The sequence below is a fragment of the Leishmania mexicana genome, chromosome 13 (assembly GCF_000234665.1).
Source record: "Leishmania mexicana MHOM/GT/2001/U1103 complete genome, chromosome 13".
Lineage (NCBI taxonomy): Eukaryota > Euglenozoa > Kinetoplastea > Trypanosomatida > Trypanosomatidae > Leishmania > Leishmania mexicana.
Genome location: NC_018317.1, coordinates 1 through 22,190, shown reverse-complemented (window position 1 = coordinate 22,190; position 22,190 = coordinate 1). Strand labels below are relative to the sequence as shown.

At 59.4% G+C, this 22,190-nt stretch overlaps 8 protein-coding genes across 8 annotated transcripts; all 8 read left to right on the top strand.

Moving 5' to 3' along the window:
* Positions 1-1,835: 1,835 nt before the first annotated feature.
* On the top strand, positions 1,836-6,125 carry LMXM_13_0080 (mitochondrial DNA polymerase I protein B,putative; the record flags this gene model as incomplete). Its single annotated transcript, XM_003873170.1, has 1 exon — positions 1,836-6,125. One exon carries the CDS (start codon positions 1,836-1,838, stop codon positions 6,123-6,125), a length of 4,290 nt encoding a protein of 1,429 aa, XP_003873219.1.
* Positions 6,126-6,892: 767 nt separating this feature from the next.
* Positions 6,893-7,483, top strand: LMXM_13_0070 (hypothetical protein, unknown function; the record flags this gene model as incomplete). Its single annotated transcript, XM_003873169.1, has 1 exon — positions 6,893-7,483. The coding sequence occupies one exon, from the start codon at positions 6,893-6,895 to the stop codon at positions 7,481-7,483; it is 591 nt and encodes a 196-aa protein (XP_003873218.1).
* Positions 7,484-8,557: 1,074 nt separating this feature from the next.
* LMXM_13_0060 (conserved hypothetical protein) lies at positions 8,558-9,739 on the top strand (the record flags this gene model as incomplete). The annotated part of the gene is made up of 1 exon (XM_003873168.1): positions 8,558-9,739. The coding sequence occupies one exon, from the start codon at positions 8,558-8,560 to the stop codon at positions 9,737-9,739; it is 1,182 nt and encodes a 393-aa protein (XP_003873217.1).
* Positions 9,740-10,561: 822 nt separating this feature from the next.
* LMXM_13_0050 (putative ribonuclease HII) lies at positions 10,562-11,368 on the top strand (the record flags this gene model as incomplete). Its single annotated transcript, XM_003873167.1, has 1 exon — positions 10,562-11,368. The coding sequence occupies one exon, from the start codon at positions 10,562-10,564 to the stop codon at positions 11,366-11,368; it is 807 nt and encodes a 268-aa protein (XP_003873216.1).
* Positions 11,369-12,075: 707 nt separating this feature from the next.
* Positions 12,076-12,960, top strand: LMXM_13_0040 (conserved hypothetical protein; the record flags this gene model as incomplete). Its single annotated transcript, XM_003873166.1, has 1 exon — positions 12,076-12,960. One exon carries the CDS (start codon positions 12,076-12,078, stop codon positions 12,958-12,960), a length of 885 nt encoding a protein of 294 aa, XP_003873215.1.
* An 820-nt stretch (positions 12,961-13,780) lies between these two features.
* LMXM_13_0030 (conserved hypothetical protein) lies at positions 13,781-14,386 on the top strand (the record flags this gene model as incomplete). The annotated part of the gene is made up of 1 exon (XM_003873165.1): positions 13,781-14,386. The coding sequence occupies one exon, from the start codon at positions 13,781-13,783 to the stop codon at positions 14,384-14,386; it is 606 nt and encodes a 201-aa protein (XP_003873214.1).
* A 613-nt stretch (positions 14,387-14,999) lies between these two features.
* On the top strand, positions 15,000-16,169 carry LMXM_13_0020 (cis-prenyltransferase-like protein; the record flags this gene model as incomplete). Its single annotated transcript, XM_003873164.1, has 1 exon — positions 15,000-16,169. One exon carries the CDS (start codon positions 15,000-15,002, stop codon positions 16,167-16,169), a length of 1,170 nt encoding a protein of 389 aa, XP_003873213.1.
* Positions 16,170-17,766: 1,597 nt separating this feature from the next.
* On the top strand, positions 17,767-19,719 carry LMXM_13_0010 (conserved hypothetical protein; the record flags this gene model as incomplete). The annotated part of the gene is made up of 1 exon (XM_003873163.1): positions 17,767-19,719. The coding sequence occupies one exon, from the start codon at positions 17,767-17,769 to the stop codon at positions 19,717-19,719; it is 1,953 nt and encodes a 650-aa protein (XP_003873212.1).
* Positions 19,720-22,190: the final 2,471 nt, after the last annotated feature.

The following is a 22,190-nucleotide window of genomic DNA, read 5'->3' as shown; positions in this document are numbered from 1 at the left end:
CACAGAGGCCCGCTCCCCCCTACCCCTTACCTGGCGACGTCCAACACGTTTGTGACATCCCCCATCGCAGACTCGAAGAATGGGACGGAGCCCTTCAGCTCAACAACTGTCTTCTCTGTCCCCTCAACTCTCTTCCTGATCTCACGAGGGTGAGATCACGAGGGCACTTAGTACGTGCGCATGCTTGTGTGTGTGTGTGTGTGTGCCCGTGCCCACGTGCGGGAAGCGCACTCTTTTCCTTCCCTTCGTGTGTGTGTCTTCACTTTTTTCTCCCCCTTTCTTTGACGCTATTTCGTTGCGTTGACTGTGTCGTGCCGTGATGGCCATGTGTTTCTTTTCATTTCCTCCACGGGCTTTGACTTCCTCCGCACCTCATCGCCGCACTTTTCAACACGTGGGGTGGGGCGAGACGGCAGACGGGTTCGGTAGCGCCAACAGCGACGACCACAATAGGGAGAGAGCGCGATTAACGACAGTGAACACCGTCTATGCACGCAGCAATACGCACAAGGACACGAGCAGATAGAAGCAACGAAGTGGCCAAGCTGGCCCGACCCCTCCGGACACCCACACCCACACACACCTACACTTCCTGCGCGTCACAGGGGAGACGCTACAAGGGCGACGCAGCCAGACGCCCACCGTGTCTGTATCTGTGTCTCAGTGTTGGAGCATCACTGATCCTGCTTCCTTCTGTGATTGAAGAGCACTGGTCCTTCTCTCTCCGTCTCTCCATGTCTCGCCGACGCGCGCACACCAATACCGTCCCCCCTCTTCCCTTCCTCGCCTCGTACATTTTTCTTGCACTCGCTCTGCACGCAATGAGCGTCGATGTCTCTCTCGCTCTCACCCTGTCTCTCTTTTTCTTACGCTCCTCGGCCGTGGCTTCTACGCAAAACAGTGCATTGATACGGTGGCCTTGACACGGCACCGACGACGGGCGCGTGGGGGCGGTTAGTGCAGCTACTTGTCTTTACGCTTGCACGCTGCTGAGCGGGGGGATACGGAGCTGTGTTTGACGACGAGGCCGCTTCACTAGATCCACCCATACACACATAACCTTTGTCTACCTGCTTCATTGGCCCACCCTTCGCCTTCCCCGACTTGGCGTAGGCGCGCGTGTGCTATAATTCTGCTTTACTACTCCCTTCGCTTCATCTTACCCCACCTCGCGCTCTCTCAGCGTGTTGCTCTCTCCTTCGCTCCCGTTAACGCACACGCACGCGCGAGGTCGTCGTTCGACAGCAGTCGCCATAGCTTGGAGACAGGCAGAGAGGGGGGTGGGAGAAATTGAGGTAGAGTAGAGGCTGACACACATACATGCATACATGTATGTGCCCCCCCTCCCCCGCTACACGTAGACACACGTACACGTCTTTGCAGCATAGAGAAAGAGAGATAATAGATAGAGTGAGGCAGGAGAGGAGAGAGGAGGTAATAAAGGGCGGGCGTGCATCTGTCTCTGCACGTCTGCGCTCAGAGCACCGGCGTCCTCCTGAAAACAACAGGCTTGCCTCTGCCGCCTCTCGTTTTGTACGTTGTTGGGTCCATTCAGCTGCACTTGTGTGCAGCTGCTGCTGTTTCCTTTAGCTCTCGCCGCCGTATCTGTTCGAGGACCGTGCAGGAGGATTGTGTGTGGTTGTTGGTGTCGCTGTGTGTCTGCGCGTCGGTGCGGCACGTGCCTACTTGCATACGCGCACAAGAAAGAAGTTTAGAGATCCGCCTCAGTCCTTGTGCACCTACGGTCTACGGCAGAAGTGGGGGGGAGGTGGCGAAGGTGTCACCTGACCAGGGAAAAGCGCGTGGAAGGCAACTGTCATCTGTGTCACGCAGCCATGTTTCGTCGCTTGGGCAGCTCCGCGCCCCGCGCGCTGGTGCAACCACTGCGCTCAAGCTGCACTGTGCAGTCCCTGACAAAGGCCCAGGCAGCGCTGGCAAGAGGGAAGGCTCCGTCAGTGGATGCCGCTGCAGAGTACGCCGAGTTCTTTCGCGTCCCCATTTCGGTGGACGCCGGTGTCGTGCGCAGTACGCAGGAATACTACACCAACATCCAGAGGCTGGTAGCCGAGAATCAAAGCACCGTTGCTCAGCGTAACTCGCCGAAGAACTGCGGGGAAAGCAGCGTGGCGACTTTCCTGGCGGGGTATCACTTCCAGACAGCCACCTTCCAGATCTTTTCCATCTCGGCGGACAACATTGCGTGTAGCGTGGACACGAGGATGGAGGCTTCAGAAGTGTGGAGTGTAGCGGATGAGCTCATGACCCACATTAGCGGCGAATCACCGCAGCTTGCCCTCATACCCGTTGTAGAGACGGAACAGGAGCGGAAAAGGCTGAAGGAGCCTCTCCAAAAGCTCACGGCCTTGCTGAAGTTCAGTGGGCTGCAAGTAGCCACTCACGTTGACACCCTCGAGCTCAGCTCCGTGCTGTGCCACAGTCCTCCGTCGCCGCGTGATATCACACGGGACGCCGTATCTGGTGTGTCTCCAGCTCCTATGACACGCACATGGTTCCAGGCGCATTGGGCGTTCATCCGCACTGCAGCGTGCCAGGCGGTGTCGGCAGACCCGTTGCGGACTGTGAGCACGTACGTGCTGCCTCGCTTCTCCGTCTACCTCATTCATCTCGTGCGCGCCGGCACTCGTGGGCTTAACGTGTCGCTCTGGGATCCGGTGAGTCGCCGCCGCTTCTCCGCCAAAGGCATGCTCTCTGACGTGCTTGCCTGCCTGCTCGATACGCGTTCCAGGCAGATGATCTTGGTACCCACGAACCGCACCGACCGCGCTGCACTCTTCCGCTGCCGCACCGCCGTCGTGAGGGCCGGCCACGATTGCGTCGTCGTGTACGCGTCAGAGGTGAGCGACCGCCTGCGCGGCTGCTACCACTCTGACCTGATGCGGTACTGGGGGGCGATGAAGGAGACTGCAAGCTTCCTGGACGCGGATCTGCTCTTCGGCATCTACACAGCAGCCGGCAACACACTCCGCAGTTATCAGCGCAAGAAGCTCTCCCAGAGCCAGACGTTTGACCACTTAAGTCTGCTGAACAGCTCCTCGGATGAGGGCATCGCGACCCCACAGAACGTGCTCGACTGGGCCTGCTACTTTACTCTCCCCAAACGTGTCGCAGCCGAAAAGGCGGAGCTGCGCCATTACGACAAGTTCATCACCATCGCCTACGTTGCCACCGACCACACCGTGCACGCTCAGCCGATGAACCCGGTAGCGGACATCAATTACGTGCTGAGTGCGTGCATCACCGACCACGCGAATCGAACAGTGGAGCCGTGGGCCATCTACAGGGAGCGCGGGCAGTTCTGCTTACCCAGCCTCGATGGATACGACGTGCTCGTCACACACGATGCCAAGTCGCTTGTGCTGCTGTTGTCAGGTGATGCCGAGCTGCAGAAGTTCATCAAGCGCGGCGGTCGTGTGTGGTGTGTGACGCTGGCCGAGTATCTTCTGGAGGCGCAGCGATGCACCTCTGGCAGCAACAGGCTTCACGATTTGGCCCTTCGTCACGGTGTGCAGCTGCCGCCATCGTCGCGCGTGGGTACGCCAAACAACCGTTTCCCGTTTGCCTTTCAGCGGAAGTTTCTCCTCCACGCAGCGCCCGCGGTGGTGAAGGTGTTTGTGGAGCAGTTGAAACGTGCGCTTGAGCAGTGCCAGGTGGTGAGCTTGGCGCACCGCATGGACTCCCTGCTTGCGATGGCGAGCATCGAGAAGGCAGGCATTCACATCAATGCGGAGGAGGCGGCACGGCAGACGGCCTCGCTGAAGAGCGCCGCGTCTGTGCTGGACGCGGCGATGCAGGCGTACGTGCCGAGCGAGGTACCGGTTGACATGAGGAATTACTTTGACTGGGCTTCGTTGCAGCAGCAGCACGCCTACTTCTTTGGTGGCACAATTTCGCTGGGGCACCAGGCCCACGCCCGCGATACCCCTCTATGGACGTCGAACGTGGTCCATCTCTGCCACCGCTACGGCGCTTTCCTCCACATGGTTGGGGAGCTACACCTGCAGCGTTACGCGGCCCAATGCGCGCTGCCCACGTCGGGAGGGCTGCCGAACCGCATCCATCAGCACATCGAGGCTCAGGGATCGCAGAAACTGAAAACGTACCGCATCGTCTTCTTTGACATCGAGACAACGGGGCTCAACCCAAGCACGGACGCCATTGTGGAGGTGGCGATGTTCGACCCGATCGAGAACACCACGTTTCACACGCTCGTGAACCCGCAGCGTTCCATCACTCCGCGAACCGTGGGCATTCACCACATCACAAACGCGATGGTGCGCGACGCGCCAACCGTGGATGTGGTCGCGAAGAGCATTGGCCAGTATCTGCGCCTCGACAAGGCCTCGTACAACCCGCATGAGATTTTGGTGCTGGTGGGCCACAACGTCTTCTCCGTGGACGAGCCGATGCTGCGCCGCGCGCTCGAGTGTCACGCGCCGGAGTGCCAGCTGGACGGCATTCTGTTTTGCGACTCACTGGCGCTCCTCAATGCTCACCGGAGCGATCTGCGATGGCGCATGCGGATCAGACGCGCGAACCAACCCCTCATGGATGCCCTCGCCTCCTCTCTGAGCCTCAGTCGCCTGATCACAGCGCTCAATGTGCGGCCGGAAGGCGACCTGCACCGCGCTGACACGGACACAAAGGCACTTTGGTATGTGCTGGTCAACATCCTCGGTGTCGCCGACAAAGACGCCGTGGTGCAGCGGGACAAGATTTTGATCGAGGCCGCTAACTGCTTCCTGCGCTCTCCGTCGATCGGGTGCTTTGTACCAGCAGAGCGTCAAAATCGGCTCGTGAAGGTGCGGCTGCCCGGCGTGGCTGCCGACTACGTCAGCAACGCGAAGCTGATTGCGAGTCTGCAGAGCAAAGTCTTCTCCGAAGCTGTGCTCGCGTCCTTGCACGCGCACGGCGTGAAGCCGGCCGGCCTGCTCCTGCAGCGGCAGCTGCTCGACCGTCACACCTCCACGTTTCTGCAACCCAGCACAGGCGGGCGGCTGGCCATTCTGCACCGAGACGGCAGAGTGCACCAGCACATCGACATGACCGCCACGACGACGTCGCGCACTGTTAGCGCCTACCCGAGTTGCCAGAACATTCCAAAGGACGATAAGTCGTCTGTGCGGCGTCTCTTTGTATCCCGCTTCGGCTCCAAGGGGCGTTGCGTCGAGGTGGACTACTCGCAGCTGGAGATCGTGGTGCTGGCGATTCTGTGCAACGACGCAAACCTCACAAAAGACCTCAATAGCGGTGTCGACTTCCACGTGAAGCGGGCGGCGTTTTTTAGCGGACTGCCGTACGACGAGATTTACCAGGGTTATAAGCGCAATGTCCCCAAGTACGTCAAGCTGCGCAAAACGGCGAAGCAGTTCTCCTTTCAGCGTCTGTACGGCGCTGGGGTGCCGCTGCTGCACAAGACCACCGGCATTCCAGTAAAGGACCTGGAGGCGTCGATTCAGAGAGAGAATGAGGAGTACCCCGGCATCGCGCAGTTTCACCGCATTATCCGCTCTGTCGCGCTTCGCCCGAACAACCCAGGACTGCCCACCAGCTTCATTGCCGAGATGCCGACGGGGCTGCGGATGAGCCTGCGCACGCGGGATGTGGTGCTGAACCTGCCTCCCATCAAGAACTACCCAATTCAAGGGTACGGCGCGGAGCTGGCGCAGATGATGCTCGGCCGACTCTACCGGCACTTTGTGCGGAAAGACTTCTACAAGGACCGCGCGTTTCTCATCAACTTTGTTCACGACTCGGTGTGGATGGACTGCCACGTCGATGTGCTGCGGGAATGTGTAACGGACACATGCCGCATCCTCGGCTCGGTGCACGAGTACGTCCCAAAGGTGTTTCCTGGAGTGAAGATCAGCGTGCCGCTGCAAGTCTCTGCGTCGTGCGGGGTAGACATGTGCTCCATGGAAAGCATCAAAGACAACGACTACACGTTTGTGTCGAAGCAGCGCAAGACGAGATCCGCAGAGGTGCAGGACTTTCTGGACCTGACGACGGCCAAATCGGACTTCTCGGCGGTGATGGAGGAGAGCGTCGCGTCTGAGGAGGAGGAGAGCGGGGAAACGGCGGCGTCTGAGGTGGAGGCGACCGAGTGAGGCGCGCCGGGAACCTCTGTGCGTGTATGCCTCTGCGTAGGGTCTTTGTTCTGTGTGCTTACGTGGTGACGGTGGAGTGACTGCCCTTTGTTTTGTTCGCCTTGTTTGCAAGGCGACGCAGCCGAGCCCTCAACATAGTTCGACTGAGATGCGTACAGGGTACGGATGGTAGGTGCGGGACGACTGATGACCGCGCGTGTAGGCACACAGCTCAACGTATACGTCGGCTTCATCCTTCCTGTGCTTGTGTGCGCACACCTCGCACAGATGCACCGCACGAGGACCGCGGGAGCCTTCTTCGCCAGGCAGGGGTGGGGGACATCATTGTGTTGCCCTTCCTACTAATGCGCAACGACTTACTTTCACGCTTTTGTGCCCATCCGCTGGTTCACCGCGTTTTACGGCCCAACTCCCTCTACGGAGTGTACATGCACACAGTACGGCTGGAGAGAGGATAAAGATGGGCCGAGGTGCACACTTCATGCAGTGGTGCGTCATTTCCGTGCCTTTTCGATTCTTGTTCCACTCTCAGCGGTCTACAAGCCCTTTTCTCTCCCTCTCCCTCTCCCTCTCTCACACACACGCGCTAACACCGCTCTTCTACCTCGAGTGGCCTCGCAGCGGTGCGCACCCCCGTTGTCAGCGTGTTTGCGGTCTCCTCCCCTCCCCTCTCTCGGTTTCTCCATCTTTTTTTCATTGTATCATTTTCCAACCAACCAAGCACACCATCTGCGCCTGCAGCAGCGTGGGCCGCCATTGTCACTGCCATGGACGCTGCTACACCGCTTTCACGGCCGACGCCGCAGCTCCGCTACATGGACGTGTTGGTGGAGAGCAGCAACAACCATGAACTAGCAGCGCTGGAAACAATCCGGGAGGCCGGCCAGTCTCAAGGGAATGCGACCGAAGAAGCCTCACTCAGCCCCAAGGATACCGCCGCTGCGCGTGATCGGCAACTCGTGACTCGCGTGCCAACGCCGGAGCGCATTCGCCGCGCCTCGGCGCGCCTTTATAACGACATTCATGCCATTATGGATCGCCACGACGCTCGCACCGGCCGCGAGCTCAAGCTGCGTCGCCGCACCTCACGAGCGGCGGGCATTTCGTACCTGGCGGAGCAGCCTCGTAGCCTACACCAGAAGACGGCTGTCGCTCCTCACATCTCACCCGCGGCGAAGACGGCGCTACCCAATGTGCATCAGTTGTTTGAGGAGTCGAGGCGGGCTCACCTGGCAGAGACGCAGCAGCAGCGCACGTACTTCCCATCCTCTAGCAAACCCACCGCTTATTCCACCAAGAATCCCAGCACGTTTAGCTATCGATTCCAGTCGCCTCCGTCAGCCGGCAGCACCGCGTAATGCCTCATCTTTCCCTTCTTGGGCCCCTGCGAGATGTTGGATTCAGGCCTTGCTCTCCTTCACTGTGGCGCGTGCTACTGGGCCGGTCGGGAATAGGGACTGGGATGGCAGCAGGGGATGTTGTAGGCGAGGGGAGATGTGATGTGCGGAGAAAGTGCTCCCAGTATGCGGCGCGTCCTCAACGGAAGTCAAGTGGCGGCTTTCTTGTTTCGCCACACAACCACCAACTTTATGTACAGTACAGCTCATGTGCGCCATTTCTCCCTTTCTTCTCCCCTATCCGCGTCGGCTGTTGCACACTTTCACCTGCATCCCCCACTCCTCCTCCACCTCCTCGCCTGAGTCTCCACCTTTCTCCCTATCTGTCGCTTGGTCCTTTACATGCGTATGCAGAGGAGGTGAGCGCCGGCGTCCCCCTCCCCTCTGTCCCTCTCTCTCCCCTGCGTATGTGTGTTTGCTTGCGTACCCCTCATCGTGCCATCTTGTTCATCCATGTCTTCGCTCTCTCCTTGTGATCGGTGGGTGCCCCACCGCAGAGGTGCAGCTGTGCGTCTGCAGCTGCACCTCAGCTGTTGCTGCATGAACTGCCATGATGTCACTCTTCTGCGTGTGTCGTCACGTGCTAGTTCCCCGTTCACCGCAACGGCTGCACAAGTCGCGTTCACCACACGCCGTTCTCTCCACGTGCGTGCCTCTCCGTGACACCCTCCACGACCTACCTTGTGGGCACCGTTCTATCTCATGCACTTCCTTACTCTTCTTCTCATACTCGTACGGCATCTGCACCCTCTCCCCCTCCTCCCGCTTTCTTACCGTCCTCTCCCCTCCCCATACACACGCACAGACACACGCACTCACACGTTCTTCATGTCTCATCCATGCGTACGGGGAGGCTTGTCATCGTCTCCTGCTTCGGGCAGCGCCACCACCGCAGTCACTGCTGATGTTGTCTGCGAGCTGTCCCCTGTGCAGTCGGGCCGCCAGCATGACGCAGCTGTCCGCGTGGAGGAGCGACTGCTGCGGTGCGGCGCGGTGTACCAGGAGAGGCTTAGGGAGGCGCAGCAGCACAAGCGAATGTCCGAAGCGGCTGTCTTGGAATCGATTGTGCGACCACCGTCACCAGAACCTCAGCGGCGCCTTTTCGTTCCCACACCTTCCCTTCACGCGTCTGCCGAGGCCGCCCGACAACACCGAGCTGAGCGCCAATCCGTTCTTCTCGCAGAGAGGGCGACGGCATACACGTGCCAGCCAGCAATCCTGCCCGTGTCGCGTGAGATGGCAGAGTCGGAGCGGAGGCGGAACGGCTGGATGCAACTGCCCGTCGGCGATGTGCTGATGGAGCGCCACAAGCGCCTGGAGGGGCATCTCGAGGAAAAGCGCCAGGAGGAGGTGGCAAGGCTTTCCTTCAGGCCTACCATCTCTGCCCATGCACGCACCATGAAGTCCAGCCGACCCGTTGTCGAGCGACTCTACAGTGGTGCCGGGAATGCGGGCACGGGCACCGACACCGCCACTTTCGCTGATGTGACCAACCTGCGCAGCTCGAGCGGCGAAAAGACCAAAACGGCGTCCATGGCGACATACCAACGCCTTTACGAAGAAGCGGTGACGCGACGCGCTCATCATCAGACGCAGGAGAAACTGGCGCATGCGCGATCCAGGAATGAGTTCTGTCCCCGCACCGACTCCGTCAGCAGCCTCATCGCTTCAAAGCGAGGCGACACCACTCACGAGCGACTCCTGCGACCAAAGTCAGCGCTGGATGTTGCACGCTATGTATCCCCGGAGGAGACGTTTGCACCGCGCATCAACACATCGGTCCGCTTTGAGCGGGCCCCACTCTCCGCCCGCACAGGGATGTGGCAGCGACGCCGCAGCGAGCGACTGCACCACGCCGTGGTGGCGCGTTGCGAGGCGGAGATGCGGGAATGCACTTTCCATCCTTGCACGCGACTTGGACCTACTGCGTTGTCGCAGGCCCATGCGCGCGCAACGGCCGACAGCTGCACAAGTCCCCTCGCGAGCATTATGAGTTCCGCCGAGGAACTGCTTAGGCGCGTCGACCTCGAGGCGTCTGCACCACTACCAGAGAGCGGCCGCTGCGCTCCCTTACTTTCTGGTGACGGCAAATTACCCGGAACCGTTCCCGCCGCCATCCTGGCGGTGCTTGAGGAGGCCGAGCACGTCTCTGAGGCATTGCGCCTCTTTCCTGACACAAACTTAGACCTAGATCTATCACTGCGCACTTCTCTCTGATGAAGGGCCTTTACTGGACCTTCTACCCCCCTCGCAAACACCGTCCTTCTCGATGTGCATGCGTGCGCGCTTGTGAGAACGACCGCCGCTGCCGCCACTGCTGGTACTGCTTGCCCCAAAGTTCTCGCTACACATTCGTCTCTATGAGGCGCTCCGCGTTCGTTTCGTTCGTTTGGGTGTGTACACGTGCGCACGCGTCCCTCCCCCATGTGGTGTGTGTGTGTGCATACCGCACATGTACCGAGCACCCTCCGCCTCTTCTCTCCACCAGCTTCGTCTGAACGCGCGTGTTTCACACACGAGTTGCCGCTGGCACACGCACCGAGGAAGGTCAACAGGATGAACTAACGCTCACGTGTCATCGTCGCCACTGCCACCACTGCTCTGCGCTTTCTGAGTGACTGAGTGATGGGTTAGCTGCAGCGCTGCGCGGGCGGGCAGCTTCTGTTTGCCATCTCCCCCATTCTTCCCCCTCCCCCATCTCACAGGCGCAACGTGTGTCCGCGTCGTGTGGGAGACAGTTCTGCTCTCTCCTCCACTTCCCAATAGCCTCCCCTGTGTACGCTTCATGCCTGCGTCACCCCTCTCCCGTCTACTTCGCTGCTTCTCTCCCTTCCCCGCTGCCTTGTTTCTTCCCTTGCTCGGGTTCCTCTGACCGAACACGCCGTCGCGCAAAACGAAGACCACCACGACAACCGCGACACACGCGTGCGCGCCTGTGTCTTATCTCTGAGTAACATGGATACAACGGAGCGGGATGGAGCGGGGCTGCGTCCTTCCATTCGATACGTGATTGGCGTCGATGAAGCAGGCCGCGGCTGCATGGCGGGTCCGGTGGGTGTCGCTGCCACCCTCTATCGCATTTCCGCCACACCGGTGCGCTACGCTGTGGTGGACAGCAAGCAGATGAAGGAGAACGCTCGCGCCGAGACGCTCGAGGCCATGTGCGCGGAGCTGAGCGACTCAGGCGTTGAAGGCTTCATGGGGACTACTGCGAGGGATGGCGCGTGCTGCCTCGTGCGGTATCAGCGGCGCAAGCCACTGCAAGCAGTGGCTGCGGCTCTCGTCGACGTTTCTGTCATCAACGAGCGCAACATCCTTAATGCCACGCTGGAGGGGATGTCTGCAGTGTGTGACGCCATCGTGCGCTCGTACAATGCAATGAGTGGGCTCAGCATCCTCACTCCGCTGACCTGCGCGATTCTCATTGACGGCAATCGAGTGCCGTGGACGTTCCTGTCCGGCGAGGAGCGACAGCGAGTGCGCGTACAGGCGGTGCGAAAGGTTGAGGCTCGTAAGCGGATAGGCATCGAATACCCTGCTTTGGATGGGTTCGGCTGCACGACTGTGGTCAAGGGTGATGCCACGCTTCTGTCCATAGCGGCTGCATCGATTGTGGCCAAGGTTGCAAGGGACGCGTACGCGGTGTCTGTCATGCATCGCGCGTTCCCCCAGTACGGTTTTGACCACCACAAAGGCTACTGCACCGCGGCGCACAAGGCGGAGCTTGCGAGATGGGGCCCAAGCCCTTTTCACCGCCTCGACTACGCGCCCGTCAAAGGCAGTCTTGAGGGCCAAAGCGGCGGCGCAAAACGCACCCCTGCATCGCTCAGGGGGCCCGCGATGTGAAGCTCAAAACGGCGCTCTCACAAAGAATGAATCCACCTCCACTCTGCACGCCCCCCCCCAAGGGGGGCGAAGCGTGCGCCTCACGAGAGCGACGAAATAATAGCAGAACACAGCCCTCGCTGTGAAGGCTAAGGTGGCTGCACCGGAACAACGCCAGCGTTAGCGCTCAGAGGGCGGAGCCGTTACCCCATCATCATCTGCTCGACGCATCAAGTGTAGCGGCGTGTGCGTAGGCACCAGCTGCACACCCACGCGTACGCAGTCGCACATGTGCATGCTCTCCTGTCTTTGCCGTCGTAGTGTCCTCCTTTCTCTCCGCTACCGCTTCTTGTTACGTCACCACTTCTCGCCGTTCTTCTGCACGCGCTGCAGGGCCAACATATGCGCACCCACCCACACAAGAGAGCGAAAAGGTCTTTTTGCGTAGTTTCTGGCACTCAGCGCACTTCACCTGGTGATTGGTTGCGGCCCTTCATTACCGGCCGCGTCTTTGCCACGCAGAGAGGAGGACGCTGTAGGCATACATGCAGAGCCCGCGGCTCAGCATGCCAGTGCAGACTGAAGCGCAGCGGAGCCCACCTGCCACCGCGACCGGAGCGCCCACTGGGAAGAAGGCATCCGTGAGTGTAACCAGCGCGCAGACAGTGGAAGCCATCGCAGCTTCCATGGAGCGCCTCCTGGTTGCTCAAGAGGCTGCCCTTGTGCGAATGGTAGACTCGTGTTGGCGTGACGCGAGTCAGCCACTGTCTCGGTGGGGTTTCAGTGATGCGGCTGCCGGCTCAAGTGCTAACTGCGCCAATCCCCCTACAGACGGCACGGTGGCGGATGACAGGCAGGACATGAGTCAGGCTCGCCGCGCAAGCGTCATATCGGAGCTGCTCAAGCGAGGGAAGGACTCGCAGCAGATGCTCGCGGTAGGGAAGTCGGTGGCCAGGGAGGCGGAGGAGCTGCGGCGCGCCGCCGAGCTCGAGGAGTACAAGCTCCGTCTTGCCCAGACCCGGAATCGGCTTCTGCGAGGCCGTCTCGCCACACTTACGCACGAGCGCCACAAAAGGGCACAACACGTGTTGTTGAGTTACAACTGGAATAGCGTTGATATCGTTGGGACTAAGCGAGCAGCGGCTTCTCAAATCAGCCCATCGCCTGATGGTTCTGACTACACGAACGACATCGTCGAGGCCCGACGCCAGCTCGATCAGTGCACCAAGGAGCTGGAGGAGAGCCGGATGCGTCTGCATCAGCTGCAGCAGTACCACCTGTGCCAGCTCAGTGGGCACCTTCAGCCAATTATGACAGCGGACGATGCGTTGCGCACTACCGAGAACTTCCTCGACTCGGAGACGAATATGGCGGTGCGTGCCACCGTGGTCGACTCCTTATTGGAGGTGAACCGGACCCTGAAGCCGCTGTCGGTGCAGCATGATGGTCTGCAGAGCCTGGAAGGTGTTTTGCCATGCTTGGACAACGTCGCAACGTTGTGGGATCGGCTGGCGGTGCAGAACTTCGTTGTGGGGCGCATCAACCGTCTCTTCACCTGCATGTGCCCCACAGCACCACCGCTAACGCTTCTGAAGGACACGAACATGATGTAGAAGACAGAAGGGCAAGGCGGATGCGGAGCGGGGGCTAGCGATAGCACACGGGACGACATGGACGCGTCCATCACATGAGGAATATGCCTCCCCCCTCCCCTCCACCCCTTGCGTGCGAGAGGAGAGTACGCGGGGGCAATAGGGGCGCCCGTGGCGTTCATGCGACATGCTTACTTAACTCTTCTTTTGACCTTCTCTCTCTGTGAGCTTGTGTCTGCCGTATTATGGGCAGCGCTGCAGCGAGTGACGCCCCCTTCGCTCCTTCTCTATGTACAGTGAGGGAGTCCTTCCTTCTCTCTCGTCGTTTGCTTATCTCTGTGTCTGACCACCTCCTCCCGCCCCACTTCGCCTCTGCTAATGCGCCAATAAGGATCAAAACTCGTTCGCGTCTTTGGGCTAGGCTCGTGCGAAGAGAGGGCCCCTCACCGACGAACTCGCACCGTGTCGTCACTCTCGCTCTGCGGTTAACCAGATCTGCTACAGCGGCTACTGGCGAAGCTGCCGTGGCGTTCATCAGCTGCGTGCCTTGTCTCGCCCTCTCGACTCCGAGCTGCGACAAACGTGGCGCGCCTACCGCAGAGGTTTTCTACCTCTCCTTTTTGAATGTCGTTGATGGGTGCCTCTGCTCCGTCCTCCACTCGCTGCGCCTTCTTTCGCCGATGCTTTGTTTCCGTCCTTTCCTGTACGCCTCCTCACAGCGGGAGTTGCCGCTTCACATCTATGTGTGGCTCTCTGCCGTGGGGAACATACACACAAAATTCTCCTTGTGCCTGATTCGAGCGAGCCTCACAGTGCTCGCAGCAGCAGCGGGGTCGCCAGGATGGCGGAGCCCCGCATCAAGCAGCTCTGGCGTGCTGCGTCGGAGGTGCCTGAGGAACAACGCAATCACTTTCAGCACCTTTACGAGAGCATCGAGCAACTGTCGCGGAGGTGCCGTCACCTCGAAAACGCAAGCGAGCGCAAGTCTGTTGTCATGGAAGACCTCCGCGCACACATCACGCGCCTGGAGGACCTCTTTGGCAAGAGCCAGGGCGACATGGCCTACGCTCAGCAGCAGCTGGAGTTTGTCGTGATGAGCTTAGAGAGTCAGCATGGCATCGTTGCCGATCACACCGAACAGCTGCGCCTCTTCGCTGGCGAGTCCACCCATCGGGGCTATGCCACCACCCAAGGCAACGCTCAACGCTCGCTCCTGCTGCTCATCGGCAACTGGCTCTACACACCTGTGGTGCACTTCGCCAAGGGCGTGTACACACTCTTTTCCCCCATCATCACCACCGCGCAGTCTCTCTCTCTGCTGAACTCCGACGTCCTGCACCGCAACTCCAGCGAGCGCCTTCGCTGGGGTGCGGCGAGGAATGGCGACCTACTCGGCATGCTGCAGCGTGGCGCGCTGGACCCCGACTCGAATGCTAACCGAAAGTGACGGCGGACTACCGCGTGCGCGTCGTGTGTGTATGTGTACTCTCCTGGACCACTTCCACGCCCACGTGTGCGGTGCTGAACATCAGTAAAGGGCACATATGTGTGTACGTCTCCCCGTTGCCAACCACCACCATCACATCGGCTGGTGAGGATGCTGATGGACTCACGCACTCCCGAGCCACACAAAATTTGCCAAGTCTCGTCTGCGAGCATTGCGCGCCTCTCTATTTGTGTGGGTGTGTCCGTAAAAGGGACGCCGCGGCCTGGAGGGGCGAGCGTGTACTGGGCCTTGTCTGTCTCTCACCCTACTTTTCTCAGTGAGCTCTTTGCACACTGCTGCATACATCGCCATGGTGCGTGCAGGGAGGGCGAGCGTCGCCGTCGCCGTCACTCCGCATCCCCGGTCATCGCTCCTCCCACGCTGTACGCCACATTCAACCAATCACCATCATTTCTCTTCACTTTTCTCCCTGTGCGGTTTTCTCCACACGGGCACTCATCTCACTTTCCATGAACAGCAAGTACTGTAGCTCCCCCCTTCTTAATCCGTCGCCCCACCGGCCCCCCACCCACCCACACCCACAATCCATTCTACACGCACGCACGCGATCTTAATGGCGACTCACCCACAACTGCAGCACGGGGCCACCTCAATGCAGCGTGGCGCATCGTTGGCCTTGAACGACAGCCAAGACATCCTGGCTCTCCGCACGGCCTGCGGCACGTTCGGGGTGGTGTGCTTCTCCGTGCTCGTCTTCGCCTTTCTGGGGCACATAGCGCTCGCCTTGCTAAAGCTGTCTTCGCGAGGGGGCGCACCACGGGCAAGCAAGGCAATCACTGTGAACAAACTGCACCACATCGCCCACAATGTGCGGCACCTAGGCATCATCATGGACGGCAACAGGCGCTACGGCAGCCGCCATGCTTTGACGGCTAGGGGCCCCGTCCCATCGGTGCTGCGAGAGATACGCGAGGAGCTGTGCAACGCCCCTGAGCTCATCGAGACCCATAGCGCGGCCGAGCAGTTGTGCTGGCTGGCAGCGCGCTACAAGCGCTTTGCAGCGGCCATTCAGCACAGCTCCCTTGACGGCCACCGCGTCGGTGGGGAAAAGCTGCTGGAGGTCATCAGCCACAGCATGGAGGCGCACATCGATATGGTGACGGTGTATGCCTTTTCGACCGACAACTGGAATCGCCCCGCCGCGGAAGTGGATGCGCTCATGTCGCTCTTTTTTTTCTTCTTTGACCGCATCCGCAAGGAGGCGCTAGAGCGGCACATCTTTGTGCGTTTTATATCCACCGAACCTTTCCGCCTACCGCCTCGCGTGGTGGAGTTCATGAGAAGTGTGGAGCGCGAGACGCGAGTAGTTCAGCCCCGTCGGCTGGTGCTGAACATCTGTGTGAGCTACAGCGGTCAGTCGGAGGTAGTGGTGGCGTGCAACCGCCTTGTCGCCCGCCGCCTCCGAGACAGCAGCGGTACCGCCTCCGCCGCCGCCGTCGCAACAGAGGTGACGAAGGAAGAGCTGGACAGAGAGATGCTGCGCAGCATTACGCAGAACGAGCATGAGGCGGAGGATGCGCATATCTTCGGCGGCGACGTCTCTGTAGAACCAGAGCTTATTCTCCGCACAAGTGGAGAGCAGCGCATCAGTAACTTTCTCCTCTATGAGTGCGCCTACTCCGAGTTTGTGTTTCTGGACAAGACGTGGCCGGAGGTGACAAAGGAGGACATTCGACAGGCGCTCTCCGATTTCACTCGTCGCGAGAAACGTAAGGGGCGTTGACGACACCGGTGGACACGCCAGCAACATCGAAACGCTAAATATACATGGCGATGCACCCCGCCTCCATTCGCCCAATACGGGTATCGCGTGCGACTGTGCCGTGAGAGCTGCAGTTGCGTCCGTGCCAATGCCGTTCACTCTTTTCATTTTCTCGCTTTGTGCGTAATCCCTCTCTCTTGTAGGGAAGTCTGCTGGTGGCCCCGTTGCTCGAAAGGGGCAACGCCCCCTCCTCTCTGGCAGGCTGTTTTGGCTCTCTTACTCTTTGTTTGATCATGGCCGACCACCTTATGTGCAATTCCATCAAAAAAAGAGTAGCGGCAGCACCGGCATCCAGAGACGGAGTTCGCGACTGTGAGCGAGGGGTAGAGGCGGGAGAGGAAATCGTGTGTAGTTTGCAGTCTTCTCACGCTGCACCCTACTCATATCCCGTCCACTTAGGTTTCTCTCTTCCCCTCTGTCGACCTGTGTGTCTGCCCATGTGCACAGGCGTCTCGGCACAGCATATCTTTGCTCCCTTCCTCTGCCTTGGTACGTGCGAGTGCGCAGTCGTATATTTTTGCTTTTCTCTACTTCATGGTGCCTCCATTTTGGTTCTCTCGCTTTCCCATGGACATGCGACTTATCGGCGTAAAGGGGGATACAGTGGTCATGGCTGCACTCGCCGTGCCGCCCACCACCTTCATTCACCTCTTGGTTCTTACACGTCCACATCACCGCGGCTGATCTATGGGATAGCTAACTAGCGAGGAAGAAGGATGTCGGGTACAGTGTCGTTGTGTTTCGTAATCTCTATCACATACATCCACCTCCAACATCAACACTTCCACACCCACGTGCCGACATACGTACGAGTGAGTTCATCAGCCGCAACATTTTCCGCTTCGGTGCCGTCCCGTTCGTTTTCTCCGTTTTTTTCTTTTGCGAATTAGGGGGAGGGGGAATAGCGGCCCTGAACGTTGGATTTCCCGTAGCGACATCCGCGGGCCCGCTGCACAACGTCACTTTCCTCCACTTCCATCTCTAAATGCAGAGATAGTTGCCACGCAACCGCAAACACAGTCATGTGGCATACCACCTAACATTGAGAGGAGCAAGGGGACGGGCAGGGACGTTTACAGGGGCGGGCTCAGGAGCAGGAAAGGGGAAAGAATGGGGATGCCAGGCTAGCCTTAGCATCGGAAACTGTGTCTCACTGCCTTCAGGATGCGCTGTCGATTACCTCGCGCGAGTCTACTGTCTTGTCCCCTAACTCACTCCCCTGCAGGCGTCTTCCCGCGCTGCCACGTGTGCGCTGTGCCTGTAAATATATATATATATACATGCACGGTGGTCACTTACTTTTTCTTTAGCCATAACCGCTTACGCATCCGCACCGCGCTTCCTCCTACATGCGGCAACGACGTTTTCCGCCTCCTCTGACACTCCCTCGGGCTCTGCTTCTCACACTACCACGTGTCCTCCGCACGGCACACGCTTCACTGAAGAGAGAATACTCACACATACATCAATAAACGTACGTACGCCATTGTATGAAACGCTTTGCCGACACACACACACACATCTCCACAGAGAGACGCACATAGGCTGAGGCACACTCATGAACTTCCAAGCCGCACCGAACAGCGGCGGGCATGGCGACGCCGGAGGTTTGGCGCGTGCTGCCTTCACCCCGACCCCTATCGTCGACATTGAGTCCAACGATGTGACGCGAAGCGAGATGGTGCAGATTATCTTGGCGTGGCTCATCGAGGAGGGCTTTACGTCCTCCGCGCAGATCCTGCGGGAGGAGGCGACCTGCCAGTTCCGCGGGGAGCACTACTTGCGCAAGACCTTGCGCGGGCTGAGCCGCGCCATTGAGGAGAGCAGCTGGGAAAGTGCGCAGAAGAGCCTCAAGAAGCTGCAAACAAAGGCGGTCACAAAGAGTGGCCTGAGACCGGAGGGGTCGTCGCCGGCAGCCTTGCTGGTGCGCTCGCTGCCGTTCCTGCTGGCTCAGCAGCAGTACATGGAACTAGTAGAGGAGGACAACGATCAGCGCACCTTCACCTTCTTCATGCGCAGCATTAAACCCTTCGAACGCTCCATCAGCCGCGAGCACTTCCAGAAGCTCACATACCTGCTGACATGTAAGACTGTGGCGGAGAGTAGCAACGTGTACCCGGAATACCGCGGCTGGACTGCCGAGCTAGGACGCGCACAGCTCTTGCAGCACATCCGCACGCAGGTAGGAAGCGTCGATTACTCAAACTACTGCCGGCATGGCAACGTCTGCATGCCGCCGCCAGTGGAGCTGACGCGACCGCTTCGCACCATCTTTCAGCAGTCCTTTTCCTACGAGCTCGTGTCCCGCCAACACCCGGACCTTGTGCGGCGCCTTCAGCGCACCACCATTACTTCCCTTTCTGCCCCACTTGAGGCGCAGCTGCCCGCCACGGAGCCCTTTCTCTCCATCGACGCCAGCGCCCTTGTGCGGAGCACCTTTTCTGCCCTGGCGCCTGGCGATGCACGACAGTGTGTGAAGCTGACTGCGTGTCAGCCCTTTCTCAGTCACAGCGCTGTCGTGGCAGCGACGGACACCGGGGCGGTGCTGTGGATCCCCACTGGACCTCTGAGCGGCAGCGACGTCGCAGCACCCTCGTCGGAGGCCTGCGCGGCGGACAAGGCACAGCTACTGTACCAGCACAAGCATCCTATACGCGACTTGAGGCGCAACGGCACAAAGCTGCTGTGCTGGGGCAGCTGTGAGACTCTCGTGCTGAGCGTGCAGTCTCTTCTGGACAGCGGCAGCGTGGCGCAGGCGATTGACTGCGTCGCTTGTGTCTTGACACACGCCGCTGACGTGTACGCCGGCTGCTTCTTCCCATGCGGGACCCTCGCCGTGACCGGGCTTTCCGAAGGCACTGTCTGTGTGTGGGACCTAAACACCGGCACAAAGATGTATGAGCACCTCTTTAGTAACTACGGCGTCGTCTCCCTTGTCATGAACCGCACAGGCACCAGCTACTTCGCCGCGTCCAAGGATGGCACCATTCGAGTCGTGGACGTGGCCACCGGCGTCCTGACGGCGTCGCTCGTGTCGCCCATCGCGATGGAGATTTGCTCCTTGGCGGTGTCGCCCTCCTCGACCTTCCTCTTGGCATCCTACCGCGGAGGTCTGATGCGCATGTGGGACGTCCTTACGGGTGCGCTGCTGCCGTATCGCTTCACCGGCACTGAGAACAACACCAAAGCGCGCTCACCCACGTCGTTTGGCCACACCGACGCGGAGCTCTTCAGTGGTGGGGAGGACGGGTGTCTCTACTTTTGGAATCTTCGCTCTCGCGACTGCGCGACAAAGCCCGTCATCCCCGCGCGCGCGGCTGAGGCGCCCCGTAGCGGCAACCTCTACCTCTCCCAGGCGAGCATCAACGGCAATCTCGTCCACTATGCTGCGCAGCTGCCGCTGCACCGTTTGCCCATCACGGACGTCAAGGTGGAGGGATCCTACGAGGTGAGTTGTGGGGAGGACGGCATGATTGTCTTGTGCACCACATGCGCCAGCGCGCGCGCTTAGGTTTTCCGACTTACACCCGGCGAGCGTTACGGGTGGAAGAGTGGCGCGCGTACATTTGTCTCTTGACACTGCGGACAATGTGCACCGCAGCGCTTTCGTGCAAGCCATAGCGTGGGCCTCCACCCTCGTTGGCCCACCGCTTTTTTTCCCGCTTCTCTTTCCCATTTCTAACTGGCTCGCTGTTGTGTGTTCAGAGAGCCGTCGAGGAGTGGTGCAGGTGTGGTGTCTTTGACACGACCGCCCTATGTACTCGATGTGCTGCCTTTGGCCCTATCCGGTGAACGTGACGAACGAGGCAGCAGCTCTCTTCCACATTGTTGACATCCCTCGAGAGTTGTTTGCACTGCTTCCTGCCATTACTCTCTTCCTCCTCCCACTCTTTCCCGTCCGTGCATGAGACCTCTTTCTTTCGACACGCCACAGCTCCATCACTCCCACTATTCGCGCATCTAAACTATGTGCAAGGTTCATGCCTATAGCCTCTTTGAGCACATGCGAATGCACGACAAAAGGAAGCGAGCTTCTGGAGCGCTTGCAGCAGCCTAGCGATGCGCCAGTGGCCGCCGCTTTCCCTGCTGCTCAGCCTGAAGGAGGCAGCAGCGGCGAAGCGGGAACCACCTTGGCACTTGCAGAATGATACTCTGCGGTCAGCGGCTCACACATAGATGCAGCTGATCGCGTGATGGGCTCAGAGTTCACCGGCGGTGCCCGCAAAGCCGTATCAACCGCACTGAAGGAGTGAGAAGTCGACGCTGGCAAGACAGAGAGCGCCCCCTCCAATCGTCAGACTGCCTTGTCCCTGTGGTAGCGATCCACATCCTCAGCCCCGAGCACACGCCACCAGAGCGGCAGCCGGCCAATTGTCACCCTACAGAGGCATCCCCACACACTGCGAGGTCTACGACCGGTCTGAACAGCTCTTGCTCTCTCGATGATGCAACCCCGATCGCAAGGTCCGCCTCCGCTTCCTTATGCTGCTTGTGCGTAGCTTTGGCCTCCACAGCCTCCTCCAGCCGCCGTCCAGTGCAAAGGTGGCGTACAGCGTCTTTTCAACAATTCTCGTTTCTTTGTATGCGCAGCTCCCTTTCACGAGCTTGCTCACATGAGCGCCAGATTTGAAAAGCTGCCGCACCTCCTCGACCCGTGTCAGCAGCCTCGATACACTCAAGACGTGCCGCCGCCTCGAGAAGCTGGTGCTCACCGACTGCATGCCTTTCGCACCTTGCCGACGCTTTCCGACTCGTTGCGCCTCAGGGACGTAGATATAATGCACCCCGCCGTCATTGGCCTCAGGGTGGTGTGCCGCTGCTGACGACTGCAGCATTTGAATGTGAGCACCTGCAACATATTGAGTAGCGTCTCTACGCAGCCGGCGCTCAGGGGCCTCAAGCTCCCCGGTCTCTCCTCCACCGGCGCGGACAGCATCACCGTCTACAGCAGTCTCAACATCCTGACGTAGGTAAGCGTGCGCCGCGGTCTTGGGACCAGGTGATAATGGACTGAAGCGACATCTGCGTTACGTGGATCTCTCGTGCACCAGAATGCCGAGGTTCACAGCGCAGGGCAGTACCCGCCTTCACTCGGACTACTTGCCGTAAGAAGTCTGCAGGATCAGCTACTTCTCCCTGCTCGTCACAGCACCTCGCCCGCGGCAGGTTCATCTCGCCAACACGACAGTGGAGGGGGTTTCGCCGCCGACATCACGCTTGCTGGTACTGGAGCCGATTGGTGCCAACGTCTGCACATGGCTGCATAGCATGAAGGCGCTTCAAGGCGCCAAGGGCCTGCGGCTTTTTGACCCCCTCCCCCAAGACAAGCGGGGAGGTTATGATGTTGTTATCCCTTGGTGTGTGTGGTCTATTAAAGGTTGTTGTGTGCGTGTGTTATGGTACGGGGGAGGGTACGGGTTAGGGTTAGGGTTAGGGTTAGGGTTAGGGTTAGGGTTAGGGTTAGGGTTAGGGTTAGGGTTAGGGTTAGGGTTAGGGTTAGGGTTAGGGTTAGGGTTAGGGTTAGGGTTAGGGTTAGGGTTAGGGTTAGGGTTAGGGTTAGGGTTAGGGTTAGGGTTAGGGTTAGGGTTAGGGTTAGGGTTAGGGTTAGGGTTAGGGTTAGGGTTAGGGTTAGGGTTAGGGTTAGGGTTAGGGTTAGGGTTAGGGTTAGGGTTAGGGTTAGGGTTAGGGTTAGGGTTAGGGTTAGGGTTAGGGTTAGGGTTAGGGTTAGGGTTAGGGTTAGGGTTAGGGTTAGGGTTAGGGTTAGGGTTAGGGTTAGGGTTAGGGTTAGGGTTAGGGTTAGGGTTAGGGTTAGGGTTAGGGTTAGGGTTAGGGTTAGGGTTAGGGTTAGGGTTAGGGTTAGGGTTAGGGTTAGGGTTAGGGTTAGGGTTAGGGTTAGGGTTAGGGTTAGGGTTAGGGTTAGGGTTAGGGTTAGGGTTAGGGTTAGGGTTAGGGTTAGGGTTAGGGTTAGGGTTAGGGTTAGGG